The sequence below is a fragment of the Drosophila pseudoobscura genome, chromosome 2 (genome assembly GCF_009870125.1).
Source record: "Drosophila pseudoobscura strain MV-25-SWS-2005 chromosome 2, UCI_Dpse_MV25, whole genome shotgun sequence".
NCBI lineage: Eukaryota > Metazoa > Arthropoda > Insecta > Diptera > Drosophilidae > Drosophila > Drosophila pseudoobscura.
This window is the reverse complement of record NC_046679.1, coordinates 7,482,372-7,494,616: the sequence shown is the minus strand read 5'-3', so window position 1 is coordinate 7,494,616 and position 12,245 is coordinate 7,482,372. Positions and strand designations below refer to the sequence as shown.

At 46.4% G+C, this 12,245-nt stretch overlaps 1 protein-coding gene across 3 annotated transcripts in view; it reads right to left on the bottom strand.

The window, feature by feature from the left end:
• hth (Meis homeobox homothorax) overlaps positions 1-12,245 on the bottom strand; it is a 106,745-nt gene that overhangs the window by 31,682 nt on the left and 62,818 nt on the right. For 2 of the 3 annotated variants that reach the window (XM_003736317.3, XM_003736321.3), the window contains exon 8: positions 7,273-7,320. In XM_003736317.3, coding sequence (XP_003736365.1) covers positions 7,273-7,320 — 48 coding nt within the window. The remainder of the gene's footprint in view (positions 1-7,272; positions 7,321-12,245) is intronic. The other variant, XM_003736316.3, reaches the window with a different exon arrangement.

Below are 12,245 nucleotides of genomic sequence, written 5' to 3'. Positions count from 1 at the left end.
TCGCCAATGATTTTTTCAGCTCAGACGGCGTTGCTGCTGTTGCCGTTTCCCCTGGGCTGTTTTGTGGGCTTAAAGTGTTAATGTATTTCTCATATTGGTGTGCGACAGTTCTGGCATTCTGTCTGTCTGACGGGGAAATTTATGCACCGAGTTTCGGCGAGCCTCGAACTTGTTGAATTGCATTCCAGGCGGAGATGGTTGTCTCAAGATTAATGACCAGGACTTCCCCTCTCTCCCTCCAGACACACTTAAAGCTGCAGGCTCTACCTCCCACCTCCCACCTCCCACCTCCCATCTCGAACATTTAAAGCGATTCAATGAAATTCTGCGATTCGCCTTAAGCATTCGACATTAGCCATAAAAGCAATTCATATGCAAAATAGAGACTCCAGGACTCAATATCCTGTGCATATATAAATTATAGACGCGAGGAGAAATAGGATCCCTGGGCCATGGCTAAAAGGGATAAATAAAATAAAAATGCAAAAGAAAGCCATAGAAAATGAAGAAAAGCTTTTTTCATCCCAAAAGCTAGCAAAGCAAGGAAAGTCCTTCTGCTCTCGTGGAGTGTGCTCGTGTGTGTGTGTGTCAGTGTGTGTGTTAAAGTGAGTGTGCGGCAGCTGTCTGTGTGCGTATTGGCGAGGATTCTAGCTACAGCCCCGACCAACACCGAATCTGACGTCGTTTTGTGGGCTCCTCTACTCCGCCACCGCCACCGCCTCGTGCCCAGCTCAATGCTGTCGTCGTCGTCGTCATTTCGTTCTTTATATAAAACCGAGTCGAGCACAGCCAAGGAGAATGCTCTCTGACACACACACACACACACTTGCACACAGGACAATATAATGTTGTTGCTTTTTTTTCTACTTTCTCGTTTCTTTTTTTTCGCTCTACTATTTTTCTACATTTCTTTTATTTCCAGTCAGCAGAAAAAATTCTTATACACAAGCTGCGTTTGCCTGTGTGTGTGTGTGTGTGTGTGTGTGTGAGGAAAAGCTCTCTTGCCATGTGTGTGTGTGTATGCGTGAGCTGGAGCAGTCAGCTCAGTTTTCTTTTGAATGATTCGATGATTTTAAGCGCCTGCGTTATATGAAAACCAATCGCATCAAAGCACCCCATTAAATTTCATCGTCAGGCATATATCCTTGCCACACTCACACACACACACTCTCGAGCACAGAGAGACAAGACATGGGTCCTGGCAGCTGCTGCCGCTGCTGTGCCATGACTCCTGGGTGGCTCTTGGCCATGTCTGCGTCTGCATCTACGTCTGTCTAAGCCGCCCAAGGCAATGTTTGCTATATGCCAGGGAAATCCGTCAGAAAGCGCAGCCGCTGCAGCTGCTCCTTCAGCTCCCTATACCGGAGGGGGGAGGCCAGCTTCTCTGTCCCATCATCATCATCATCATTATGTGCTGACGGCGTAAATGGCTCTATCAGCACATTGTGCAGCGCCTTTTGGTGGCACTGACATGTGGCAAGGCCCCACTCGGCTCGATACCAGCTTAAAGTTGCATATTTTTGGCCAATTTAAAGTGCTTTTAATGGCTTTATGCTATGCTGAGGCATGGAAAATGGAAAGAAAAAACACACACAGCCAAATGCCAAGTCATGGTGGGGGCTTGGGGCCTGGGGCTGGAGTCGGAGTCCGTGTTGGTGCTGGTGTTGGGATACTGTCGTTAGTTTTATATACTTTCTATATGCACATAGCCCGCAGTCTATCACAGGACAGAGACGCCATCTTCTGGCTCGGCTTTTGCTTTATTTGCAGTGGATCCAACTCCATCTGCCCCGCCGCTCCACCTCCACCTCCACCTCCGCCTTGGATTCTTGCTTTCTTTTATTCTGCTATTCCCTCCCTGCCTTTCTTTTATTCTGCTATTCCCTCTCTCCTGCTTTTCTCTTCTTTTTTTTTGTGATGGCAAACATTTAATGGGTTTTTCAGAAAATTGCATTTTCTTCTTTGGCACTCTTTAGCCTTTTTGTTTAGCTGCTACTTTGCAGCAGCAGCAGCAGCAGTGGCAGCGCCAGTGGCAGAGGACTCGACTCGAGTCTCAGTTGTTGTTCCTGCTGCTGCTGCTGCTGCTCATGACCATGGCTGCCATATTAGATTTTGAATGCATTTCCGCTTTTTGCCGCAGCGAGCAAAACTTTTGTTCGCCATGTTGGTTCTCTCTCTCTCTCTCGCTCTAGCTCGCTCTCTCTCGCTCTCTGTAAGTGTGTGTGTGGGTATATTTTCCACTGACTGACAGCTGTGCAAATGGGCGGCAACAAGGACGAGAGGCGCGTTGCAAGTTTGTCTATCCCGAGTGGGAGTGTGTTTTGGTTGGTTTAGTTGGCTCTTGGTTGGCTGCCTGCCTAGCATCGGTCTCCCCCCTGGCACCCCATCCACCCGGCTCGTGTTTCTGGCTGCATTAAAACTTTGTTTCATTTTCCCGATGTCTGTGTGGGTGCTTTTCCTTTTGCTTTTGTTTGATGAAAAAGTCCAAGTTGTTGCGCAAAAGTTTTTATGCAAGTTTTGCTATTTTGGCAAATGGATATCCTTCCAGCCACTGCTCCACCCTCCTGCTCCTCCGACTGCTATCTATCCGACTTATATGGAAGTTGGTCATGTATATGGGATACATAAGTATGTATCCAAACCGACGCTAGCTATTGGCATTTCTCGACTGGGGGCTTAATCAAACTTTGCCCTCCGCCGGGAGCCAGCTGAAGTTTGAGTTGGGGAAAGGCATTTAAACCGATGAATTAATGTGAAATTCGTGTCCGTCACAAGGGGCATGCTCTCCGCACACCTTCCACACACACACATATGCACAGTCACAAAAAGTGCTGCATACTTCAGGGCGCTAGCTGGCTGGCCCTCGTATGCAAATGAAACAAACATTCCACACATTCCCCCCAAGGCAGTCCAAGGGCCATAAAACGTCAAGCCGTAGCCAACAAAAAACAGTAACGTTTTCAACCCGTTTTCGTTGACCAAATTAAAAAGCCATTTAGGAGGTAGGCCCACCAAAAGACAACAGAGAGACACATTTCCATTCAAAGCTGCCTCCGAGGTGGCAATTAGACATCGATGGCCGAATAATTTGGCTGGCTCGATGGCTCGATGGCTCCATGGCTCGATGGCTGGGTGGAGAAAAGCGAGCACAACCGGTCCGGGGCAGGGGATTTCATCGATTATGCGACAGCAGTTCGTCTATTGAATTGATACGAGCCCCCACTCTTTTGGGGACTGTGAAGCAGATCTTAACGATTTTCAACGGCACTAAATCTTCAAGGACAGCAGCACCAGGCAGCCCCAGCAGCTGAACTGAGTTAATCATCCATGATTTAACGATTCGTAGACCATTTAATTGCCATTCAGACCCAGACATGACAGCCGATCGGTGATTAAAACCAAACAAGACAAAGCAAAGACCCAAAGCCAAAGAGAGTGTGAGAGAAGCAGAAACAACACATTTTTTGTTCAGTTTTAACGACTTGACAAAAAGTCACTTAAGGCACTTCTTTGGGACAATTTTTGACGCACCAACAAGTTTTGCCATCAATTGGAAATGGATCCGGCATGAAAGTACACCTGTAAGTGGTGGGTGGGAGAGCTATCTGGGGGCGGGGTGGGGTTGTGGGTGTGGGTGTGGGTGTGGCAGCAGCACGCGCCATTTCGTTGGAAATTGAAAACGTGTCCAACATCGAGACATCAATTTTTAAACAGAAGTAATCACTTTGTAAACGTTGCCCGGGACTCGACAGAATACTCGAATACACACACATATATCCTTTGGGGGTTGACTTTGGCTAAGCCAGAGGCCACCAGAGTCCTTTTGGTCCTTTTTGGCTGGGGACCAGCAGCAGACCCCTGACAAGTATGCCTCAAATTTCTGGGGTCTGCTTGGCGCTCCGCTTGATTTCCAAATTTCTGCACGTAACCACGTAAAGTTGCAGAAATTTTTATACAATTTGTTGCATGCATAATTCACGAGCACCAGACGAGGCAGGCAGCAGGCATCAGGCACTTGCTGCTGGATTTATGTGGGTGGCTGTTCTGGCTGCTCCGGAATTATGATGAGCCAAAAGCATCAAAGGGGAGCAGCCTGGAAGGGCTTAGCTCGTAAGTTAGATGAGAACTCAATTCAATTTGATGAAAGCCAAGGAGTCGTAAGTATTGCCTTGGAAAAAAAGCATTCAAGAGATGCCGAATCCAAAGCCAAAACGAAACAGAGACCGAGACAACACTAAGACCCTGTTAATCTATGGAAATAAGCGCCACCATTTGTCTATCGTATAGATCTGAGGCTTTATTCGGATATCCCCTCCCCACTTTTAATTGCCATTCAGCACGGCCCGGCCCGCTCGGCACTGGCTTTACAGTCACGTCGCGCACACACACACTAAAAAAGCGATATAAGCTAAAAATTTATTAAATTCTCATTTATCAAACATCATAAATCAAAGTCTGTGTTGTATTTATTTCGAATGATCTATCAACAGTTTGCCATTTGGATGGGTCCCCCCTCTGTATCTGTATCTGTATCTGTAGCTGTATCTTTTATGACTAGCTAATTTGTGTTGTTGTTGTTTTTGATTTTGATTTGTCAGTTTATTGTTTCTGGCTGTCAATGATGATGATGCTGCTGCTGCTCCTCTTCTTTCGCGAGAATGGAGCTCAATGAACTATAAAAAACTAATGTTTCAGCGGCAGACAGGCGGCCAGGCGGCCAGCCGGCCATGCACTTGACAAGTGAATGAAAGGCTGAATGATGTCAATCTATCATGCAGCCCCCCAGCCCCCCCAGGGCTATACCGTCCGTCAACTTTTACTTTCAGTTTGACCTTTGCTAACTGTCAAAATTCGCTGCCGCTTGCAATGTGTCAAAAGTGTGGCAGTAGCTGTTGTTACTGTATTTGCATTTGACAGCTCCTGTCCGATGTCCGCTGTCCCCTGTCCGCTGTCCCCTGTCCGCTGTCCCCTGTCCGCATCACTTTTCGCACTTTTGCAGCAGAGACAGAGGCAGCGACTGAGACTGCGACGGCGGCGGCATCGAGCACAAAACGCGGCTTTGAACTACTAAATCATTTTTGACAGTTGGCAGCGACGCCGGGGAAAGCCCCAAGCAGCGCAGTCTGGCTCTGTGTGTATGTGTGTGTGTGTGTGTTTGTTTGTTTGTGTGTGCGGGCACTCTTTAACCATGACCTTGAGAGCCGTTACACACACATACATATTGGTGGTGGTGCTGCTGCTGCCTTTGTTTATGCAATAAATTAAAAGCAATAATTTTTCATCTTGAGGCAGCAGCAGCAGCAGAGGCAGCGGCAACCAGCAACAGTTGAAAGTTCGCCCGCTGCGGCGCAGCGCATTAATTTTGTGTAAACTTCAACAAACACACTGCCACACAGCCCTGCCACACACACACAGATACTCCAGAGAGGGACAGAAGCAGCAGCAACAGCGGCAAAAGTGATAAAGCACCGCAATGGCAATGGCAGCGACGTCGACATTGTTTTTAGCTCGCTGCGACTGCGCTGCTCTGCTCTGTTCTGTCGCTGCTCCCTTAGCAATAAATACAACAACAACAAGAGGCAGCAGCAGAAACAATAATTCAACTTGTGGCAACTTTGGCACTGTGCTCCACATACCACACGGCCGGGCAGGGCAGGGCAGGGCCGAGCCGAGCCGGGCACAGTGCAGGTTCAATGGACGCTTTGCGCCTGCGCAGGGCCCAACAAATTGCAGCCACCAGCTGTCTCTCTCTCGCTCTCTCTCTCTTCCCCTCTTTCTCTTACGCCATTAATTCTAGCGCTTGCCGGCTTGTTTGACAGTTCTGACAGACGATTATTTAAAGTTGTGCTTAAATGCTCGCCTCTCCCTCTCGCTCGCTGTCTCCGTCTCTGTTTCTGTCTGGGCCTTGCGCCTGGCCCTGACCCCCCCCCCGCCGGCTGTCTGCGCCCCCCCGCAAACCTGGCGAAAATAATACAAATTACACTTTTGGCATATTGTTCCGAGCCGAGCCGAGTCGAGCCTACAAGAGCGAACGAACCACTTGTTTCTGTGGGTTAGTGGGTCTCCCAGTCCCGGTCCCGCCCCGCGCCCCGCAATCCCGGAAAAACAATCGAATTGAAGGCGTTCTGGAAATATTTTTCAGATATTACCGCGGAGGTTTAACGATTTAAATGCCCCGGCACACCATTCCTCAATTTAACGCATCATAAAGATGGGGGGAAAACTGTGTCCTGCAGCGGGGACTTTTATGAGCCGAAGAGGCGGCTGCCGGCTGCCCGGCTGCCCGACGGTATGGCTATGGGCTGGTTCTTGGTCGGGTTAAGAACCCCCCACACTGTGTGGAGCTCGATCATAAATCAAATTTCAATTCACGTGCCGTTCGTTCGCCTCATGTTCATTAATGAAAGCGAAATGCTCATACGCTTATATAATGCCACAAACGCAAGGGGCACGCCAGCCAGGCAGTGGCGGGGAGGGGGCATGGCCATGACGCAAGCGTCCAACTATCAGCCCTCGGACATCATCGAAACTGCCACTGCGCACAGCAGCAGCGAGGAGCGACGAGCGCTGAACAGATTTTCACATCAAAAAAATTGGCACAAGTTCATCATCATTGTGATGGTTGGTCCCTCTGAATGGGGATGACTGCTGGCTGTCCTGCTGTCCCGCTGTCTGGTCGAGGGGGGGCGTGGCCACATGCACGTTGAAAGCTCGGAGACCGCCGATGTTCAATTTATGAGCCGCAGACAGTCGCCCGACACTGCCACTGTCCCTGTCCCTGGCTCTGGCTCTGGCCCTGGCCTTTGTTTAGCTTCTTCCCCCTTTTAATCGATTGTAGTTTTTAATTAAAATTTAACTTTATAATGATTTTTTATCAGCTGTCCCAAGTAGCGGCGGCGGCGGCGGCGGCGGCTGCCTTCGCGAGTCTGTTTAAGTCTAAATTAAAAAGAAATTTCTCATTTTGAAGAGGAGAACAGCAGAACAGGAAGCCGCAACCGTGCGCAAACTGGGCGTGGATCGGGCCGGAACGTGATCGCGAACAGGATTAGTGACAGCCATCAGACAGACATCAAAGCCCCCCAAAACTGATCGATGCCCCAGCCTTCTTTCCGGCCAGCTTTGATTGATGTGCGAACTGGAAGTCAGCACGTGTACCCTGTCCCCCCGTCCCCCTGTCCCCCTTTAGCCTCTAATCTATCTTCTAAGTATATATAGTAAGTATCTCTACTCTACACAAATGTGTTAAATGACTTAATGTGGAATGTGACTTACCATCATATGTTAGTTCTGAAGGATTGAGTGATGATAAGAACTTACCATCTGAAACGGGAAAGAAAATACAGCAGCGAATTAGCCAAATGCATATTTATTTCAATTAGGATTTTGTAAAGGAATCATTGCTGGGGTTGGCCGCATTCATTCAACTAATTACCAATAAATAATATTCCCGGATTAAACGCAAATGTTTTTATAATCCCCAAAAAAATGCACGCAAATGGGAATTTTTTTGTAAAATGATACCCTGGCTATAAGGAGGGTATATAAAGAATTTTATAGTGTATATACTTACTTTATTGTATCCCTTAAACTAATCAATTATCTATAAGATTTGCTCATTTTTATAGCCCTGACTTTATTGCTTTATTTTTGACAATTTTTCAAAACGAAAAATGCTCTAAAATTTGTTGTAAGTCCCCTTATTTCCATTTATCCCAAAGGATACGCAGGACTTCGTGTTCATCCAACCATTACGTGTGTGTGTGTGTGTGTGTGTGTGTGTGTGCTTCCCACTCTTTATCCATAATTGCAGCATTAAAACGCTTAATTACAACCATTTTATTTTTGTTCGTGCTGTCTATAGTTTTTGTGTGGCTCTATTGGGCTTTTGTCTGTCACCTTCCTGCAATTTTTGGCCCCTCCCACTCCCTCTCTCTCGCTCTTTATTCTAGCGCGTTTTTTGTTGGTTTAATTTTGTTTTGTTGCTTGATTAATTTTATTATTGTGCAGCATTTAATTTAATACGCATTGCGGCGCATAATGTACAATAATTATTTTAAATTCACTTTGACAAGCACGCACACGCCACACCATGCCCCTCCCCTCCCCGCCCATCCCCTCCCACTCCCGCCTAACCGCCTTCATTTCCCTGTTAATGTTAATTTAATATTTTTACATTGTGCTCGTGTTTTAATTTTGCCTGCGGTTTGCCATGTTTGTTGCTGAAAATGTTTTACTTTTTCGCATTTTTCGATTTTTTTTTTTTTTGTTATCATAAAACAAAAATGCAAATTAACGCAGAATCCTCTTCGGCCGCTTCATCTCTCTTTTTGTATTGTTAATTATTTATGGCTGTCAGGTTGTGTGTGTGTGTATTTTTTTTCGTTTTTAATTTTTGTGCTTTATCTTTTTTTCGAGCATTTTATTTGCACGCATTTTATTTCGATAAATTATTAAATTTTTTGCTATTTTTATTTTCTGACATTTAATGGCGTTTTAAGGCCATAAACATTTTTGCAGCCACACTTAAGCCGAAAAATGGCAATAATATCGCATTAAATGGTTTTATTTTTCGTATCAACAAAAAGAGTTAATCGCACAGAACATTCCTTTTCTTTTTCATAGAGAAGGATTCGAATCTCCCCGCCTTGCGAGGAATACTATCCTCCTGATGATCATGATCATCTGCCCTGATTTCCATTTACTTATTGTAAAATTCTGCAGTTTTATTTCTGTAATTTTATTGTATTTTTATCGTATTCGTCGACTTGATTTGTTGTAAATAAATCAACGATAATTAACCTTCTGCAGCGCGTAGAAATAATTTTACTGTCAATGTTGTCACCGATGACAGTCGAACATCTTAAATCATTTTGTGGCATGGCCTGGTCTCGTTGCATCTTGTATTTTGTGTGTTTGTGTGTGTGTGTGTGTTTCGTGAGCACAAAACGAAATTAAAAAGCGCAACAACGACGGACACTAAACACGGCTAAATGATCAACGCTCCCCGAAAATGCCAAATGCGCCAAATGAAATGCCAATTCGCACTCAATTGGAGGGCGGATCGGTACAGGGCAGGGCAGGACAGGACAGGGCTCTCGACTGGCGACAAAACACCTTTCGGAAACAGAGAGTAGAGGGTCTGCGACTTGGACTGGCACTGGGACTGGGACTCTGTCGCTGTCTCTGTCCTGGTCTCTCCCTGATGCGTAGACGTCAAAATGCCGTGGTGGCAATTAAATGCCTTCGACGCTCATTGCCAACGCCTCAGTCAGAGGTAGAGCTCAGAGTCCAAGTCCGAGACCCAGACCCAGTCGCAGTCGCAGTCCCCGTCGGAGACCCAGTCTTGAGCTGCTTTAGTGTCTTTGTCCTGAGGCTGGTGCCTACTCCTACCTCCTGTACCTCCTGCCCCTCCTGCTACTCTTCCACCTTGAAGTCGGGCAACAAATAACGCCCAAATATGGCGCAATTTCATTCGCAACGCAACGAATCGATTGCCGATGGATGAGACGATGCCACCGCTGCTGTTCGCTGCTGTTGCCTCTGTCGATTCATTTCAATTCGTTGCGTTTCGATTTATTTATCACCTGTCGTTGAAAATTGAAATTGCATTCGCTTGGGCCATCACCCAGCGCCCATCGCCCCAGCCCCAACCCCAACCCCAACCCCAAGGCAATCCCAAAACCCAAAAGAGAACTCAGTGCCAGAGCCAGGCCGAGTCCGAGTCCGCTTTTTGCTTTAGTTTCGTTTCGTTTCATTTTCTTGAGGGCCAGGTAATCATTGTCAACAATTAATGAACAGCCATTGGTGGGCGTGGCAGTCATTTAATGAACAGCCAGACCAGACCAGGCCAGACCAGGCCAGCCAGAGGTAGCCGCATTTTGTATTTCGTTTTCCTTGGGTTGTTTTTCTTCCTCTTTTCTTCTATTTTTATAAATTAGCAGAGAGGCCTTTTCCTATTAGAATGGCCAAAAAACTCATCAGCATAATGTAAGATGTTGTGGCTCGGGGCGATAATGAGCTATAATGGAGCTGGCCAAAGGGAGAGACAGAGAGAGGAAAGGGGTAATGGCAGTGAGGCAGGGGACTGGTTCGGAGAGGTTCTGAAACTGGTTCGAGTCTTAAGAGCTCTTAATGCCGCTGGCATGGCTTCACTTCACTTTTTCCCCCTTTTTTTTTGCATATTTAAAAGCTTGATTCAGTTCAGACCGAACATTGATCGACTAATCAGCAAAAGGCAAAGAAAGTGCAGACCAGGACGAGCCAGGACGGGTTGCAGCAGCCTTATCAATGCACTTTGCCGTGCTACACGTAAACTTACTTTAAACGCGCCAAACTTTTCATTCCAGATAAGGACCCAAACCGAACCGAACCGAACCCAAGCGGAAGGAGCCCTGGAACGTTCTGCCCCCCTCCCGCCACTCCACTGATAGCATTTTGCATTGATTTCAATCATTGTTTATGTACTCTGTCTGCCCCAAGGATGTGCCGGGCCCTGCACTTGATTGGCGGGGAGTGCCAGTGCCAGAAGTCGGGGAATCATTAGACCAGGCCCCAAGCTAAAGCCAAAGCTGAGCGATGTTCGTGCCGTGCCAGCAGCGCGCGCTTCAACGCTTTGCTGCCACAAGTTGCAGTGGCAGCGGCAGTGGCAGTGGCAGCGGCAGCGGCCACAAGTTGGTGTCTGCGCTCTGCTGCATGGGGTCCGCTCTGGCCTGGTCTGGTCTTGTGGCATGCGGACTTTTGTAGCAGACAAAATTGTCGACAAATAGTTTACACAAGCATGAAATTTTGCTGCCCCGACGAGCAACAAAAGAATGTTGTTGCTGTACTTGCCGCAGTTGTTGTTGTGGTTTAGTTTGTAGTTGCAGGAATTCGCTAGCAACAATTCAGTGAAGGCAGCAAGCAGCATGCAGCAGGCAGCATGCAACACAAACCGATTGGCAAATGTCAGCCAAAGAAAGCAACAGCAACTACCGTAGGGCAGGGGGGAGGGTGGTTGCAACATGATATCCTCTCCTCCCCTGACCCGCTACACCTGCCACAAAATGTTTAATTAAATTATGTGAGGAGCGTCAGAGGCAGAGGGTGCCAGAGTGCGATATGGAGCCTGAGGATTATGCATTGTTATGCGGTCATTAATTCATATCAAAGGGGTAATTGAAAACCGCATAAATTAAACAAAAAGCGCGAAAAAACACTGCAATTATTTGCCTTTTTTTTGTTTGGTTTAAATACAGAGCAGAGCATCATTTTTTTCCTTTGGATTGCATTTGAGTGTGTTATCCGCTGGGGAAAAAGCGCGCGCGGCTTTGACATTTGGCTGCATTATAGTTTAATCTTATTAAAATATTTATTTTATTAAAATATGCATGCAATTTGTTAATTTAACTGCTGCGTTTGCTGTTATACCCTGCGCCACGCCCGCCCACGCCCACTCACCATTTGCCAGGCGGCATGCCACTCTTTGATACCCTCTGACAAATTCCGATTTGAGGTCCATAAACACATTTATCCATGGAAATATTCTTCAACTATATCCTTATTTATGTGATATTAATATATAACAATAAGTACACAGGGTATTCCTAGCCTAGACGATTTTTCAATTCGTTTCGTTTCTGGTTTGGTGTTTTTTTTTTTTGTTAGTTGGTCGTCACGGATTTCGTGTTTTTATTGTGGCAGCCACTGCGCTTAATTGCATTTTGTATATGAATTAATGAATTTTTTATCAGCAACAATACACCTACACAACCCACGGACACACGGACAGAACAGATGTGCCATATAAGCCTCTCTATATGCGAGCTTTATTTATCTGATTTTTTTCTCCCTCTCTCTCTCTGTTTTTTGTGTGGCGCCTGATAATGCAAGGAAAATAACAAATAGGACAGGCAGGCCACAGAGAGAGCTTCCATATTTTTATATATTTCGTTTTTCCAGCTGCGAATATTTAATTTCATTTGTGGTCGGACCAATAAAGGCCACAAGAGAGAGAGATAGATAGGAGGTAAATCCAAGACTCCAAGGACTGTGTGCATTTACCATATCATTAACAAGTCCATTCGTATCGGGCAGTTAGGATCTTGTTAGAGATCTAGATTCAACAGAAAAAGGGTTCGCTATGGGCCGGAAACTTTTCTGTTTCATTAAAATGCAATTAATATAGGCTTTCAGCACATTCTGATGACTTTGGGGACTTGGCCAGAGGCAAATTACCCAACTAACTCGTCCAACACGGCCCCGAAGGC